The sequence below is a fragment of the Pterocles gutturalis genome, unplaced genomic scaffold (genome assembly GCF_000699245.1).
Source record: "Pterocles gutturalis isolate BGI_N339 unplaced genomic scaffold, ASM69924v1 scaffold8987, whole genome shotgun sequence".
Taxonomy (NCBI): domain Eukaryota; kingdom Metazoa; phylum Chordata; class Aves; order Pterocliformes; family Pteroclidae; genus Pterocles; species Pterocles gutturalis.
The window spans coordinates 179,012-194,910 of NW_010107977.1; the positions used below are offsets into that span (position 1 = coordinate 179,012).

At 40.6% G+C, this 15,899-nt stretch overlaps 1 protein-coding gene across 1 annotated transcript in view; it reads right to left on the bottom strand.

Moving 5' to 3' along the window:
* DPP6 (dipeptidyl-peptidase 6) overlaps positions 1 to 14,361 on the bottom strand; it is a gene marked incomplete at its 5' end in the record, with an annotated part of 117,577 nt that extends 103,216 nt beyond the window's left edge. The window contains one exon of the mRNA XM_010072457.1: positions 14,309 to 14,361. Within this exon, the coding sequence (XP_010070759.1) occupies positions 14,309 to 14,361 (53 nt within the window). The remainder of the gene's footprint in view (positions 1 to 14,308) is intronic.
* Positions 14,362 to 15,899: the final 1,538 nt, after the last annotated feature.

Sequence of the window (15,899 nt, forward strand, 5' to 3'; positions counted from 1 at the left end):
TGAATCATACTGCCACAAGAAAAATATAATTTCGTCTTCTTCATCCTGCGTTGACAAGATTTTCTGCCTAATAATTTTCCTTTGAACATGACAGCAGAAAAGTTTAGCAGCTATATAACAACTGATATGTAGCCTGGTTTTGAAGGGAAAAGCTCCTATTAATACAAAATATCTAATTTTTTAGAAGATAAAATCAAAATGCTTTTCCTGTTCTTTCATCCATTGCCTTCATTTTGTAGCAGAACATCAGTGAGACACAGCAAATGCAATATAGGAAAAGGAAGCATTTTTGGTAAATGTCAGAGAAACATAATGTAATTTTGTCACAGCACAGCATTGCCACTCAGCACAAATAATTACATTACATATTCTGAAGTCCCACTGCTACAACTCTGTGTATAGCAATATTCTATAAACAAGAACTCTAATAAAGCCTGTGTACAGTACACCCCATTAGCAGATCTCAAACTGCTTTAGTTTATTACCATCACTGGTCTACAGATAGGAATAACAAGGCAAAACCAGAGAAAAGAGCCAAAGCTAGCCTAGCCTTTAAGGAAAAGGCCTTCTCTTCTTGTACAGAGTTTATTTCTTCATTAAAGGCAATGTTTTCCAGACCATACTTTCAAAACAGAACAAAACTGAATGCAATAATTAGACACTCCTGGATTCTCCTTATTGCCTGTTTGGGGAGCAGGGCTGTACCGCCGTTATGCTCCACCTCTGCCCTTCCAGGCAAGAACTCCCTTGGCTGCACATTCCCGCTGTACTGGGGCTGTTGTAGCAAGTCCAAAGGCAACAGCAAAGGGAATGTTTAGAAATCAATTTTGTGCAGTCTTTCCAATGTGAAAAAAAGCTATCTTTTCCTGTGAACTCCTGTTCAAAGGCCAGCCTCAGCCAGGGCAGACACTCGACGAGAACACTGACGCTTACAGCTTCACCCTTCCAAAACTCTGCAGTTGGAACAGCATCTGCGCTCCTGCTAGAAGGTGTGCATCCGTGGTTATAAACCATAACCATAATGTCTACAAGGCCCCTCAGAGGAGGTTCATGGAGCCAATTAAAATTAAAGTGCTCAAGATGACAGGTTTGATGCAGATGGGGTCCATTAGGAGTGTGGAGGGGTGAGTGGTTTCCTGAGGCACTGACCCTACAAGTCTGAGCATACTGCAGGGTTCCCAGAGAGCTTTCGGCTCTATAGGCAAAGCATCATCCACAACTGCTGCCGATGCAGTAAAATGATATCTGCTCATGGTTTTTAATCAGAAGGTGTCTTTTGGGGTAGCCTAAAGTAATTTTTGTAAGGTATGGATAAGAGAACAGATAATTCTTATACTGAACTCTTAACAGCAGCCACACGATTCCCATTCCAGTAAGAAGAACAGCCATACAACTTCTTCTGGATCTTTTCAAGCCTTTACGCATTAGCTACTTAAGTTTCAAGTCAGCTGTTCCTGTTAAGACTCAATCTCTTTGGATAGCTACCTTGACTATCTCAACACAGAGTAACCTCTGAGTGCAGGACGAAGAGAAAACCAGTGAATCAAATGGGAGACAGAAAAAGTACTTCACTGTTTGTCAAATGAACTATCCAGCTCTTGGGGTTTTTTACCCTTGGTGAGAAGAGGAACAAGATAGTAAAAACAGAAGAGGAAATATTGTCCCTAAATAAACAGATTATACAAATTGTAAGAATTCAAACCTGTAATCCTTCACATAAGACACATGGAGCTATGAGACAGGCACACCAATTACAGCCAATAATTCAGACCAGAACCCAGACAAGTCCTGTCAGTTCTGCTCACTGCAGTCATCTTTTAGAAGAGGAAAACTCAAACACAATGAGAAATGCTGAATAAACCCGCTTTGGTAGCTGATAAAGTAGAAGGAAAGGCTCTCCATTCGATCTACCAGCAAGGAGCTCTGCTGCAGACTAAAAACCAAAGTCATCTTCCCTTTTTCTGGTATGGCCAAGGATCAACAGAACTGTATCTCCTGAGTTCCTCCTTAAGTTCTTCAGAATGGCTGCGGAACTTCTTTTATAGCAAAATGTTGTTTGTTTGCCTTGAAACCTTTTGAGAAATACGCAGATAGAAAGGCTGACTGATGGAATTGCATATTGCATGGGGGTGCCTGATTTACAAACCCAGTTACCACAAACTGCCCCTATATTCGTCACGGGGACTGAGAAGACATCCCTCCTTGCCAAGCCTGGTCTAGCAGGCTTCAGAGGAACTGCAGGAATGATCTGGAGATGGACTGTATTAGCAGTGGCCAGGGGAAACCAGGCTGTAGCAAGCCTGAAGGTGGCATGAAAATGGAGCTCACCTACTTGTGAGCCCTACCATGATTGACCAGATTCCCACACACTTACTTGGGCTACGTTGGGTGTATGGTCTGCGGTAGAGTACACATGGACTCCCTCCCCAGCAGCCCCAAGCAACCCCTTTACAAATTCATTATATTACCTACAGAGAGAGGAGGAGTTGTCTACACAGCTCCTCCAGGCAGGATTGCCACAACGCCCTATTGCTCTCCCCAGGAAAGTTCTTAGTGATCCTCAAACTGAAAAACCTGTTTGGAGAGCAGCTATCAAACACATTTCTGATTATTCTAGACCTTTAGACCTCCTTGGTAAAAATCCCTTAAGGGAGTCAGTCCAAATGCACACCTACACCCCAGAAGCACTCATCCATTTTCCAAGTGCTGCACAAATGGGATCTCATGCTGGTCAGCTCCTTCTGGGAGGTATGTTCTTGCTGATAAGCTATAGTCTTCCATAGCTGCATCCTTTCTTATCCTCCAACACAGCTTGTTTAAAATTCCTCAGTATTTTTTCTTGAATCAATCAATATTATGGGTCATCTCAGTCTCTCTGAAGAGCCAGTGCTCCTCACAGACCCTCATGATTAGAGCTTGTTTGGAACTGAGCCTTCCCCTTGTGAGCTCATTTGTGCAGGATGCTGGCTTGGAAATGGGCTGTTCTGAAGGCAGCCTGTATACCTCCTGACATTGGCTTGCATGAAGAACCAGGTTTACTGGATCCTGACACCTTTTTCACTATTTTCTTACAGAAAAGAACCTCAATCTTCATTTCCAGCCAAAGAAATGACAAAGCCTTATTAAAGGGTTGCCGATATTTCTTTCATCTCTTAAAATGATTTATTTCAACACCCAGGATAATAATGTTGTTTTACGCCAGACAGATGGAGTAGGTGCTGTGTAAACTCCTCCACATTAAGACGACATTGTCTGGACCAGAGGCCGTTAAATTGCTCCAGACGTGGGCATGTTTTCAGCACAATGTTAAAAAAAAGGTACTGAAATTGTAAACTGTGAAATTTGTCCATTTAGATGAAGCTTTCTGCCAAAAAGTCTCCCCTCAAAACTTCTGAATAAGAAAAAATCCTGAGTGCAATTAGCGTGCCATCTGCCAAATAATTTTTTTTGTAATTTATCTCGGAATATACATGTAGAATAAAACAAACTAATCAACTATATCAGGTTGCGTGGTTTTGACCTTAAAAAATGCCATGATTAATGAGGAACTGGTTTTAAAGGGATTGTATTGTTTTTGCTGATTTTTTTTCCATCTATGTGTTCCTTCTTCTGACATTTTCTCCTATTCTACAAAAGAACAATTTCTCTCAGAGACTTCATGGCACTGAGTCTCCCCCTAAGCACAAACACAACAAACTGTTCTATATTAGGTTCTTCAAAAGCAACTTAAAAAACAATAGAAATTTTCCACTCTAATTGAGAGAGAGGCTCCTTTTACTTCAAGAAAATATTTTACAATGCCAGACTGAAAACGTCTGGAACTGAAAAAAGCCGTCAAAGTCTGGGGTATGGTATAGGCTGTTCTTCTAGGGTCTGTTTCAATAACTTTTAATTTTAAATGGAGAACAATAGGATTTGTATGGAATTTTTCTGCACATTCTGCCAATGTGAGCAAAAATGCAACAATTTGCATCAAAGGCTGCTCTGATGTGTCCATCCTCTAAAGAAAGAACCAAAACTATGTATATGAGCTGGATTGAATGATTAGGAAAAACTCTGAACCCCCTTGCTTAACTAGGCCATCTTTTTGGAAAATATAGGAAGTATATTAAGATTTCAGTTGTAAATGCAAACAACTTGAAGAAATACCGTTAAAGTATGGGAAAGGCAGAAATACACCATCTTTTGTCATTTGCATCGAGCCAGCACAGAATATTTGGAAAGACAACAGCCCTAAGCACATCAGCTCACAGTACTTTAATCCTTTTTCATGGTTGACTATAAAAAACTATCTATCTAAAGTATGTCTCAGCACCAGAACGTGTTGCCTTCACGTCTACTTCTAATAGCATAAAATCAGAAAGCAGCTTAGACAGATTTCTTCTTCTTTAGAAATATTTCTTCTTCCTTAGAAAGACAGAAAGAATAAAAGAGATATAAACCATCATGTAGAGATTAAGTCTGGAAGGGTTGTAGAGAACTGGAAACTTCATAATATTTAAGATTTTTTGATGCATGATGAGGAAAAAAGTGCACTAGAGAAAATCTGCATAAAGAAGTAAAAGCATGTAAAACATATGTGCTCATAAATGTACAAAGAACCATAGATAAGGACTTGGAAAAAGTGAGAAAGCTTTCCAAGAAGCAGAAATGTAATTTCTTGAGAAGCAAAAATGCATTGTTAAACAATTAAATGACTTGTTTGCTTCAGTATTCACCAAGGAGAAGAGGAGACAGGTGCCATTAAGAAAATTGCTTCCCAGGAGATACACAGCCCTGCAGAGACTCGCAGTGAGGTAGAATAAAACATAATACAAATGGGAATCAAAGATTTGCCAGAACAGATAATCAAGAAATCACACTGTCAAAGATATAACTAAAAGAATCTTCCTGGAATTCTAACAAAAGTGCTTAACTAGATGGGGAAGGCTCTTCCATTCATCTAGGCTTGTCCACTATTAAATATTTAATGCACATACACACATTTTCCTTACAGCACTATTCACTGAACAAAAGCAGATGGATGTAATGAAAGCAATTTGAACTTATTAATTTCAACTACAGATACACACCAAATCATTCAGCTGTTCTTGAAAACAACGGAGCTCACCAATCATTTTGTCCAAGATGAATGAATTCTATGGATTTAGAACATAAAAGACAAAAAGCAAGGGAATCCAAAACATTTCTCCCTGATTTGTCAATCCAGACAGATTCAAGGCACCTATATGAGTTCAGAACTCTTTATGATTATAGTCTGGCTGTGTCTGTAAAGCATCCATCACTGTAAAATTTGGTACTGGGCCTGCAAAATCGTGCACAATACCAATACCACTTTAATATCAATCACTTGTCAGAAAAGGAGCCACCAACTTCCATTGGGTATTATGTAAAATGATGGCACAGGCTCGCCTTTCTAGTGAAGGTCTAGAAAAACTGATTTAAAAATGCATGGGAGGCTGTTACACGGCTAGGAGTCATGGTAATGCAGGCTAGAAGACTGTAAGCTGTTGATCAAAATCTCTACATTTCCCTGAGTAAGCAAACAGTGGAAATGGCCTTTAGATATTGGTAGCATTGTTTTTAAAATGATGACATTATCATGTTTCTCATGTGACCCTTCTAAATCACAGATGACAGAGTGAATTTTTACTGCATTTTTTAAAAGAACCTTTGTTCCTGGAGTCAAATTTTGCCCCCTAAAGAGACAACGAGAGATGATAGCATTCAGGTGATAAACACAACCACTTAAAAGTAATTTTCTCTTACTCATGTAATTTCCTCTTATCTATAGAAGTTTCTTAGTCAGCTCTCATCTCAGAGCTATGCAAGGCATGAGGTAAGGCACTGGATTTATTAGGATTTCAAGTCTACTTACCTACATTGAGGCATAGAAAAATAAAAATCTAAATATTTGAAAGCTATCAAGAAGGCAGTCAGAATTACAGCTATCCAAAGATCAGCTCTTCAAAATATGGGCAAAAAAATGCAAGCAAAAAAACCACAACAGGTTGAAGAGAAACATCACCGTAAACACTGAGATGTTTAAGAATGAACTGGGAAGTTCTCAACACTAATGAGCCCAGGATGAAAGTACATGGTTCTCCAGAGCAACTCTGCCAGTCTCCAGGAAAGGGTGTTTGTGATGAAACCTTAGCTTTTTCCATCCAGCTGACCTTGCCTGACTTCTAAACCCTAATAAAAATATAGCACCATGATGTGACACCTGCAGAGAGCAATATGGGTTTATTACTACATAAAACGAGATACAGCTGTGATCTCCTGCTACCAGAGCCAGCAGAAGTGCCTCGTTACAACATGACTTCACTGGACGCTAGGTCATACATTTAATTGGGGCAAGAGATTGATTTTCGGGCTTGTGCTCTAAACTAATCCAACAGTTTGTGTTACTGAGTTTCAGACAAAACCAGAATGACATAGTATTCTCCATGTCTTTTTGAAAACTAAGAGTCTTTGAGCAGATTTTATTTCTTCTCATGTCAACAGGATAAGGAGATCTTGGAGCTGTGTGCATACAGGAATACTGAAGCACGCTACTCTTTTAAACAGCCTCTCCCCACATAGATCATGTCCTCATCACTTAAAAGAAAGAAGCCATACACGTGGTAGAGTCGTCATTTTCATTTCTTATCAACAGTGATATGATCACATTAACCTGATTCCAGGTACAGTTTAAAAGTTGATTGTAAAATATGCCCTATTCAGAGAAATAAAAGACCACTCTAGCCCTACAGTTCTGCCCCATAACAGAGATGTATAAACCCCAAGTACACGTGCAAGAGGAAATGCTCACATTTGAAACGAGGTGTAAGTTTTGCCTTCTCAACTCTGCACATAGAAGGTCCTTTCATTCCTATCTCCTTCTCTCGTGTGACATGGGAAAGCAACATTTTTTTATTCCTGTTTTATTTCCTCAAATTTGTAGTGGAGCATTCCAGTGGAGGGCTGGGGTAAGGTAAGGGGCCAAGAGGTCTCAGGGCTGGTGTGACACAGTCTGGGCTACCAGCCTGGGACTATATCACCTTTGCTGTAAAGAGACTTTCTCAGTGGTTATTGTAGCAAGGAAAGCCCTGGCTGTAGCATCCTTTCTCCACCCAAAGGTCCTTTCTTGCATTTCCTAAATTTCCCCATTCCCTACTTCCCCATATGTTCTGAGCTCCCAAAGAGGGCAGGATGACTATTTTGGGATAACAAGAGATTCTTAGCCTATTAAATTTGGTTAGTGCCTAACTGTGAAGTGGTCACAGCACCAATTAGCAAATACAAAAGCATGTGGGTGTATCCTGCAGCAGTGTCTACAGTTTGGAGGCTGACCACAGCCTGGGGACTGCAGGAGGTTCATTCACCCTGAGACACATGAACATTTCCAAACCCAGATGAGCTTCTCACCAGCAAAGCACATTTTATACAAGAATATAATTTAATAGGAGCCCTGGCTCCTTCAGGAGGTGCTGCCTAAGGCAAACACTATGGCAGAGTTTGCTTCAAACCTTTCTTCTTTCCTTTTGTTTTTCCTGATGAGCCATAAGCTAATGACCTTTTCAGCTGGTTGCTGGGCTTTTCTCTGCTAAACTGCTAACATCTGCATCTAACTATTAATTACTCAAGATCTTTTCTTTTTTTTTTTCAGTCTGAGAAGTCATTGCTCTAATTCTTCATATCAAATCCTCCCATCAGGGTACCATTCCTTATTATTATCATTATACATGGTTTCTAAGGTGTCCACCCACATCACAACTGACTCTGAAAGAAAGAAGCATGTGGTAAGAATGGCTTTGCCTACACAAGAGAGGAACATTTCACATTAAAAATGCCATGCAGTGACCAACATGGGCGACCTAATGGCAAATCCCCTGGGGAAATGATACGGTGTTGAGATGCTGACGTGGATTTCCTCCCACCAGCACAGCCAAGGGTCCTGTCTGAACTGCCTTCTGAGGCTGAGCTGCTTTCAACCTGCCACTGCCTGGAAGTGAGGGATGCCCAAATAACAGCTTTGCTTAATAAAATGCTGGCTCTTTCTTTTTAAAGAGGTACAAAATGTATTCGCAAGCAATAAGCCGGGGTGTGATTTAACCACTGTTCCAGTAATTTACAGAATGTTTAATTCAGATAATTACAAAAAGTAAGAAGTCCAACAGCTCCATCATGGCTTCAGCCAAATGTCAGTAAACTCAACTGAAAGATTTCTGTCCACTTCAGAGGATTTAAGGTCAAGATCCACAACCAAGCTATGAGGTTTAACTATTCCAAGGGCCAGTCTTCCATTATCAAAATATGACTGAAAAATCATATTACATCATGAGGATGTTGTTATTTGTAGTCTAGGATAAGAGCCACCACCATGCAGCAGAGGTGCCTTAATTAACTACACAAACTATCTCAAAAAGATGATAAAAACTATGGAAGGATAATTGGTGAAGAGGGAAGAGAGAGAAGTAATAATAACAGATTCTTTATGAACTGCAGAATAAATTTCTTTCCTACTTACTTAACAAATTTCACACTGTTATTTGGTTTTACATACCTTTTTGTAAGACCTTATTTCAACCTCTATATATCGTTGTTGGGGGAAAATATTCAACGCCTCTAAATAAAATTTAATTATCTGAAAACAGACTCTACTAATTACAGTACTACCTCTAAGTAAAATTTAATTAGCTGAAAACAGACTCTACTAATTACAGTACTTTTTCCTCTTAAAATAAAATGCCGTCTCTAGTAGAAGTTTATAAATGTTAAAGAGTGAAATTGTGCAGCACTCACTACAGGAATTATCACATATCGCCTCTGTTGGGTAAGAAGTATTTCTCTCCTCGCTTTGCAGATAGGGACACTAAGGCATGGGAAGTTTCTTTAATGCTACAGAGAGAGGGGATAACTAGCCAGCATAAAATGAAAAAGAACAGTTTTGGTCAAAGGAGACAACGATTGCAGCAGAGACAGTTCCCTGAGGTTTTTTTAACCATGATTTCAAACAATGAAACACATTTTCCTTTTACCAGGAACATGAAAATGGGAGCATGTGCAAGGAAAACCTTGTTGTCTTTCAAAATATTACACAACAGGGTACACAGAAAGTCTGATTAAGTTTTCTTCCATTGACTTTAGCCTCTTCCTTGCCAATATCCTGTATAAAAGGAGACAGGAACATTAGCGAGAGCTCTGCAGAGAGATCTACAGACATCACTTTGAAAATTTACTCAGAGTGAAGCACGGGCTCAGTTCCTCCTCCTGTTATCACTTCTGTGGATTTCCAATGTATATTTTGCACTCACTCCACTCATGAGACTTCTCTTGAAGTTACTGGGAGTTCAGTGTCGGGGGTGTGTGCAGTATTTTACAAATAGGAAGAGCTGAGCTCAGCTCTGCGATTGCTCCTGTGATCTACGTGCCATGTTCTTCTGACTACACCATATAAACAAGGGAAGAAGTACGGATTCTGCATAGGTGTAACTGTGTACAGTTCCCTCTCATACACAAAACCAATGAGGAGTGGGAATAACTGCTGATTTTCCCACTGATCCCTATAAGCATATTGGAAAGCTCCTGTTGATGTGCCCCAGCTGGATGTGCTACCAGCGTGCTGAGAGCTCATGGGAGGGGGTTAGCACTAATCCCTGCTGCTTAGCTGCGTGTCCTGGTTTCCTCACAGCGAAATGCTTCATGCAGAACTGGATGAGCACTAGGAGGTCTGAGAAAACGCATGTTTTATACTGAGCTTTATTTTGGAGAATACAAACAACACATAAAATTTTAAAAAAATGTATAGAAATGGAAAATTTCTTCTGGCCACAGCAAAAAGTTAAAGCTAGAGGTGCCTCATTGGATTTCAATCCAAAATTAGCTCTTACTTAGGACCTATAATGACAGATCACACCAGTTGTCCAGCAGCACGCACTGCTGTGAAATGGCCTTAACAGTGGTGATGGAAATCCTGCAACAGGGTTAGGGGAACACTGGTCAGTTTTGGACTGACCATGAAAACTCCCACCAAACTAAGCTTTCTCCCCTATTCCAGCAAAGGATTGGAATGACTAAGACCATCCATATTGGACTCAGTAGGAGCAACATTTTTAAAACTCACAAAAGAATAAAACAATTTTTGGTGGTGGATTTCATAAGCGGGTTGTTTCTACATTGTATTGCTAAATTTTTATTTTCCAAAGTTAGGAAAAATAATACTAGGAAATAATATATATGTAGGATATTTGTGTCCCATTTTTTTCCCAGCACCCTGTTCCACATCCAAACCTTCAGATGCTCTGGCAGTACCTACAAATTCCAGCTAGCCAGCAATTACAGTGTGGCAAGTGCAACTGTGGTGTTATTTTGAAAAAATATTTCTAATGCAGACAGCTGTAAGCAGTTTTCGGCAGACATATCTGAAAGGCAGCATTGTTCAGAGGAAAGCGGATGGGATGGCACAGAGATGCTCGAACCAGGGACCAGGAGCAGCGAGCTCAGAGGCTGGTTCCACTAGATGGCACCCGGCGGCAGCAGCAGCTTTGTGGGCGAACAGCAGGAGAAAAAAATCGGTGACATGAGGGAAAGCTGAACTGAACATCACCTCCCTGCACACCTCAGCCCAGGAAAATGAGAACTGCGGATCTTAGGCGGCTCCCCCTGTGAAAACTGAGAACCATGGGCGATTAAAAACAGAAGGCAAATGTGGCAAAAACTGTTTCTATGCTGAGTTTACCCAGAGGCTGTGAGAAGACTGAAATAAGAAAAAAAAAAAAAAATTAAATCTGTGCAGTAAATATCCTGCAGGGATATTTACTCTTTCTTCTACCATGGTCTTATTTTCTTTTTTTAAATAAGACCCTCTGAGTCTATGCCATTGGCATATTACAGAAAGACAAACTCCTTATGTGGGGAGTTTACTTCCACAACAGCTCTCATGGAAAAATGTTACAGTCCTGCACCCTGTATAAAATACTCTTTGTGAATGTATGTGCTAAAGATGTGCCCAAATTGGCTTGTCAAACTTATGGAGTGCTTGGAATGAAATCTGGAAAATGCTCGTACAAGCCCCTTTTGACTTCAGACCCAGCCTGAATCTGGAGAGTCTGCAGAACGCAGCAAAAATAATTAGAAATTTCCCTTTAAAAAGCAATTTATGCTGGCAGATTAATGTTATGTTGTTTAAAAAGCGATACGACAGATTAGATTAATTGGCTTCCTTATTATTTAGCCTCAGCAGGGGTGCAGCAAGGGCATAAGCGGGTAAAAAGCCCAAACTGCCTGGCCTTCCTGATGAGGCAGATCACAGCTGAGATTGAGGAATGGGGTAGAGAGAGCACAAGGAATGTCACACTGTCACAGCCTGTTTCCAGGAGTGTCTAACGAGCAGGAGGGATATTGCGGAAGGGAGTGAGTTTGTTCATCCAACAGATGCTCTACTTTTCAGCTGATGTATTCCATCACTTGTTACATCACGTCCACCTGTTATACCTGTCCTCCCTTTTCATGCACCACTCTAAAATACACGCAGAACTCCAAAGGAATAATAAAAGTCCATGTTACAGGGAAATGGCAATGTGCCACCCTTCCCACCGCTCACGTGCACTGTGATCACCCAAAAGATCAATGCAATTGTTAATATGGTTTGCAATGCCTGTGTATGTACCTACAGCCTAAACCACTTTGTAAACCATACCTGTACCAACATGAAACGCAGCAATCCTTCCAACCTTCCTCCTGCCAGTAGTCGCCTGACCCATCACTATGTCATGCTGTGGGGACACCAATGCCTGATACACCTGGGTGACTTCTTGCACCCTCTCACTTTCCAAATCTTCCCCTTATACTGGACATTTCTGCTCTGACGTATCCAACCTTCCAACTGCCTGCACCACTGCTCAGCCAAACACGGAGAGCAAGGTGAAACACAGCTGGGTGTGCAATATAATGGAAACTGGGGGGAACAATAAGCCCATTGTCAGGGATGAAGAAAAATCACACAAACTGCCTGGACCACTGTATTGTTAATTTTTAGCATCTCTGCTACATACTATGATTGATACTTCTATTTTTTGCACCTTTGTTTCATCCGGAATAGAACTGTGCTGTCAGTCAAACACTTTTTGCTCTTAGCCAGGTTTACTGCAGACACAAAGCTTATGTGCTCACGCTGTGTGTTCATGCTGCTGCTCAACAGCCTTTCAGCCCACAAGCTAATTTCAGATACATTGCCAGAAAGATGGAGTTTGAAAAATTAAATAAATCCAGTAAGTTCCTGGAAAAAAAACCCCAACAACAACAACAACAATGAAAAAAAGAAAAGCAAAAACGATGGCCAGACTGAGGCAAGGAAAGAAAGAGACTGTGTCACACTGGGACACCAGAGCTTTGACACGGATGATGGTAAGAAATCTCCTAATTCTTGTACTCCAGCTGTACCTGGAAACAACTTGACCTCGAGCTCATAATTTTTCTGTGGCAATACAAGCTGTAGGGAAGCTGTAGGGAAGCAGGCTTTACAGGCTCCAGGGCTCACAGATTTTAAAACATGTATGTCACTAGTACAGATTTTTTTGTACAAAGTGTTGTTTCTCTCTTGCTAGGTAGGAGCCAAAGAAAGTTTTTCAGCTTGTTTTTGTTCTTTGTTTTTTGTTGTTGGTTTGTTTTTGGTTTTTTCCTATTGTTTTTGTGTGTGTGGACAAGTGTGCTAAGACAAATCCTTGAGGAACACTTGAATGCAACTAGTATTTTTATGGGGAAAAAAATGCTGAGAGATGCATTTATATCTTGCGATTGAATCTGTACTTCTCTATTGTTAAATGCACTGGTTATTGTACCAAAGAACCAGGGGTGGAAAGAGGGCACAGGCCTTGAAAATGTAGGTGGTGCAATGTCTGACTTGTGGGACTTTTGCCCTTAAAACATCACAGCAGTGAGACTGCCCAGCGGGATTTTTTTAAACTTTGCAGGTTTTGCCAGCTGTTGCAAGGATCCAAAACATCTATTACCTGTTTAGCCATAATGTATAGGAATGACAGCTTAGTGAAGAAGCATAGCAAATACTGAAATGATATATTTTATAACCAGAGTCATGTGCAACGTTCTACAGAAATGGCAGAGCACAACTATATCGTCCTTTTTTACCATTCCATCACAGCTATCACCAGTATGATAATTAAAACTCACAACCTGGCATCAGCTTCCTGGCTTTTAGCTCCATATTTACTGACAATGATTTGAGGAATTCTGCTGTGCAACTTATGCATTTCCATTGGTACGACGGAAATGTCACTCTGAGACACCAGGTATCATCATATGCTTACATGTGTCTTACATGTGGGTGGCATCCCATTCCTGAACAGCTGGGCTAGTCCTTAAAGCATATATTTAAAAAGGTATCTTTTAAGGGAAAAGCAGGTAGAAACCATGGGCTGAGCTCTAGAGAAACAAGACAGGTGAGATGAGCTGCGGGGTGATGGAGTTGGAGACGCAGGTAACCTGCTGCACCACAACAAGAAAGCTGAGAAAGGAGGATTTAAAAAATGGCAATTAATCAAAGCTAAAGAAGGATCCCCTCAAGCTAATTGATGCCTACATTAAACACTCAGCCTGCATCAGGACCTCCAGTGGATGGGGGACCGAAATGAAGAGGCACTGTGTAGTGGAAGTTTATTACTTGTAAAGAATGAGACACAACCTTCATGCTATGCACTCTTGGTAAAGCAATAAGCTTTCATTAAGTTTAGAAATGCTGTGTACATGGCATTCTTGTTTGTCTGTGCTTACCTCACACTCTCTGAAAAGATAAACTACAAACCCAAAGGCTCGTAGCTTCAGTGTAATTGTGAGTGCATGTGTCTAAGCAGCACTGGGATCCTGGGAACTGGTCTGTCTGCCTTCAGATGGGATGCTAGAGAGAGCATTTTTATCGAGGGAATCTGCCAAGAGACCCAAAACTGAAGGGTGATGCCTCAATTCTGACCAAATTTAAGGGACTAAACACCCCTGGATAGATCCTCTGACAGAGCTCTGGTGAGTGGCCAACTGCAGCTCTCAGCCAGACGCCAACACATCTATATTCTAGCCAAAAACTTGAAAACTAGAATATGAAATTCATGTAGTCTGACTCTCCGGGGAAGCTGAGTATTTCTGTTTCCAGACTATGTAATCTTTTGTACAACACACAGCTCCGTGGATGCTGCAGCCGAATGCCAGACCATTGCAAAGGGCTGTCACAGGAAACCATTTGTCACAATACACACTATTTTGCAGAATTCTTAATGGCTGAGCTTTAAAATGAAGACATTGAATAATTGCTTACCCATGAGGTATTTTGCTGAGGACATAATATGCCGTATATGAGTGCTGATACACCTGCAAAATGAAATCAAGAAACAAAACAAAAGAAAACAAGAGATTAGTAATTGTCACCTGTGTTAATGGGGCTCTTTTTCTGCAAAAACAATCTAGCATTTATGGTTAGGGAGCTCTTATAAACACTTCAAAATCTGTCGTAGAAAAGAACAATACATTAATTCACCTAATGCTGTTGTGTGTTCATTTCATCTTGCACTTTATTACAGTGTTTGGCAAATCGTATACATCCAGATGCTCTGTGTCGTTACCATGACTACCAGGTCTTTGATTAAACTGGGGGCACATGGTGTCTGTGAGGGCTAAATATAGAACAATCATTAATGGGGACACCTTGCTCAGATGGAGACATTCTCCATCATTATAACTAGACACAACTGGGATACAGTGCATATTTTTTTTGCTTTATTCCCACATAAATAAAACAGGGAGTGAAGCTGGGTGATTTCAGAGTGGATGTTAAGACCTCTCTCAGTCAGCAAATAAAACCTTCTTGACTTAGGGCATAAAGCTGACCTCATGTTTGTTTGACCTGCTATGTTGCATTTTCACATCAATTTGCACTCTTTGGGCTTGGGGAGGAGCTTGTCAGCTTGCACAGCAGGTCCTCTCAGATGGGAGAGTTTATTACTTATTTTCTAAGTAGTAAATAATAATACCAGAGTCATGGTCAGCGATTTAAGAGTTGGTGATTTTCCGCTCTTGCCAAGGCAATCCCTAACGGTGATCTGTGGTTGCCTGAGGTGAGCAATGCTGAGCAACATAAGAAGCAGTGGGAATGGTCTGAATATTAATTGTTTAATACACATTCATACAGGCACTCACTTTTGCAATTCTGTCCTGTCACTGCATGTTACTAAATAAATAAATAAATGTCTTCTTTTGAATAATAATTTTGTTTGACTTCTACTTAATTTTTTAAGTCACTTGGTCTCCAGTAGCTCTCATCCAAAGCATTCTGTCCCAGAGGATAAAGGAGGAACTTCTTAAATACTTGCTTCACAAAGGAAGTTTGTCTGATCAAAGTTTTTCCTATGCACCTCTGGTTTTGCACAATTTTTTTTTTTTTTAACTTATTCCAAGAAACCATGAGAGGGCGGGATGGTACTGCCAGCCTCGGCAGTGGCCATCCCAAGCACACTATCAACATCACAGGCAAGCATGACTTACTACTGGTCCCTCTCAAGTGCCATCTAACAGGCTTATATCTCTTTGGGGCCCAATCGAGAGGCAGATAAACACAAAGCACTTTGACATACCACAGATATCAAAAAAAGTTCTCTGTTACAATTTGAATCCAAACGCTAAATCCTTATAGTGCTGCAGGGACCCCTTGAAAAAAAGCTGCCACCAGAATATGGAGGTAAAATCACTGGATTTCAGCCTATGAAATGGAGAGACTGATGCCAGACTGATGTGATTCCCTTCTTCCCCTGTGCAATTCACTTCCTTCATTACAAGGACATTGTCAGGTTACATCCCAAAATCATCTCTCCTTTTAGGCATTCAGATACACAAAGGCTCCTCCGTCAAGGTGA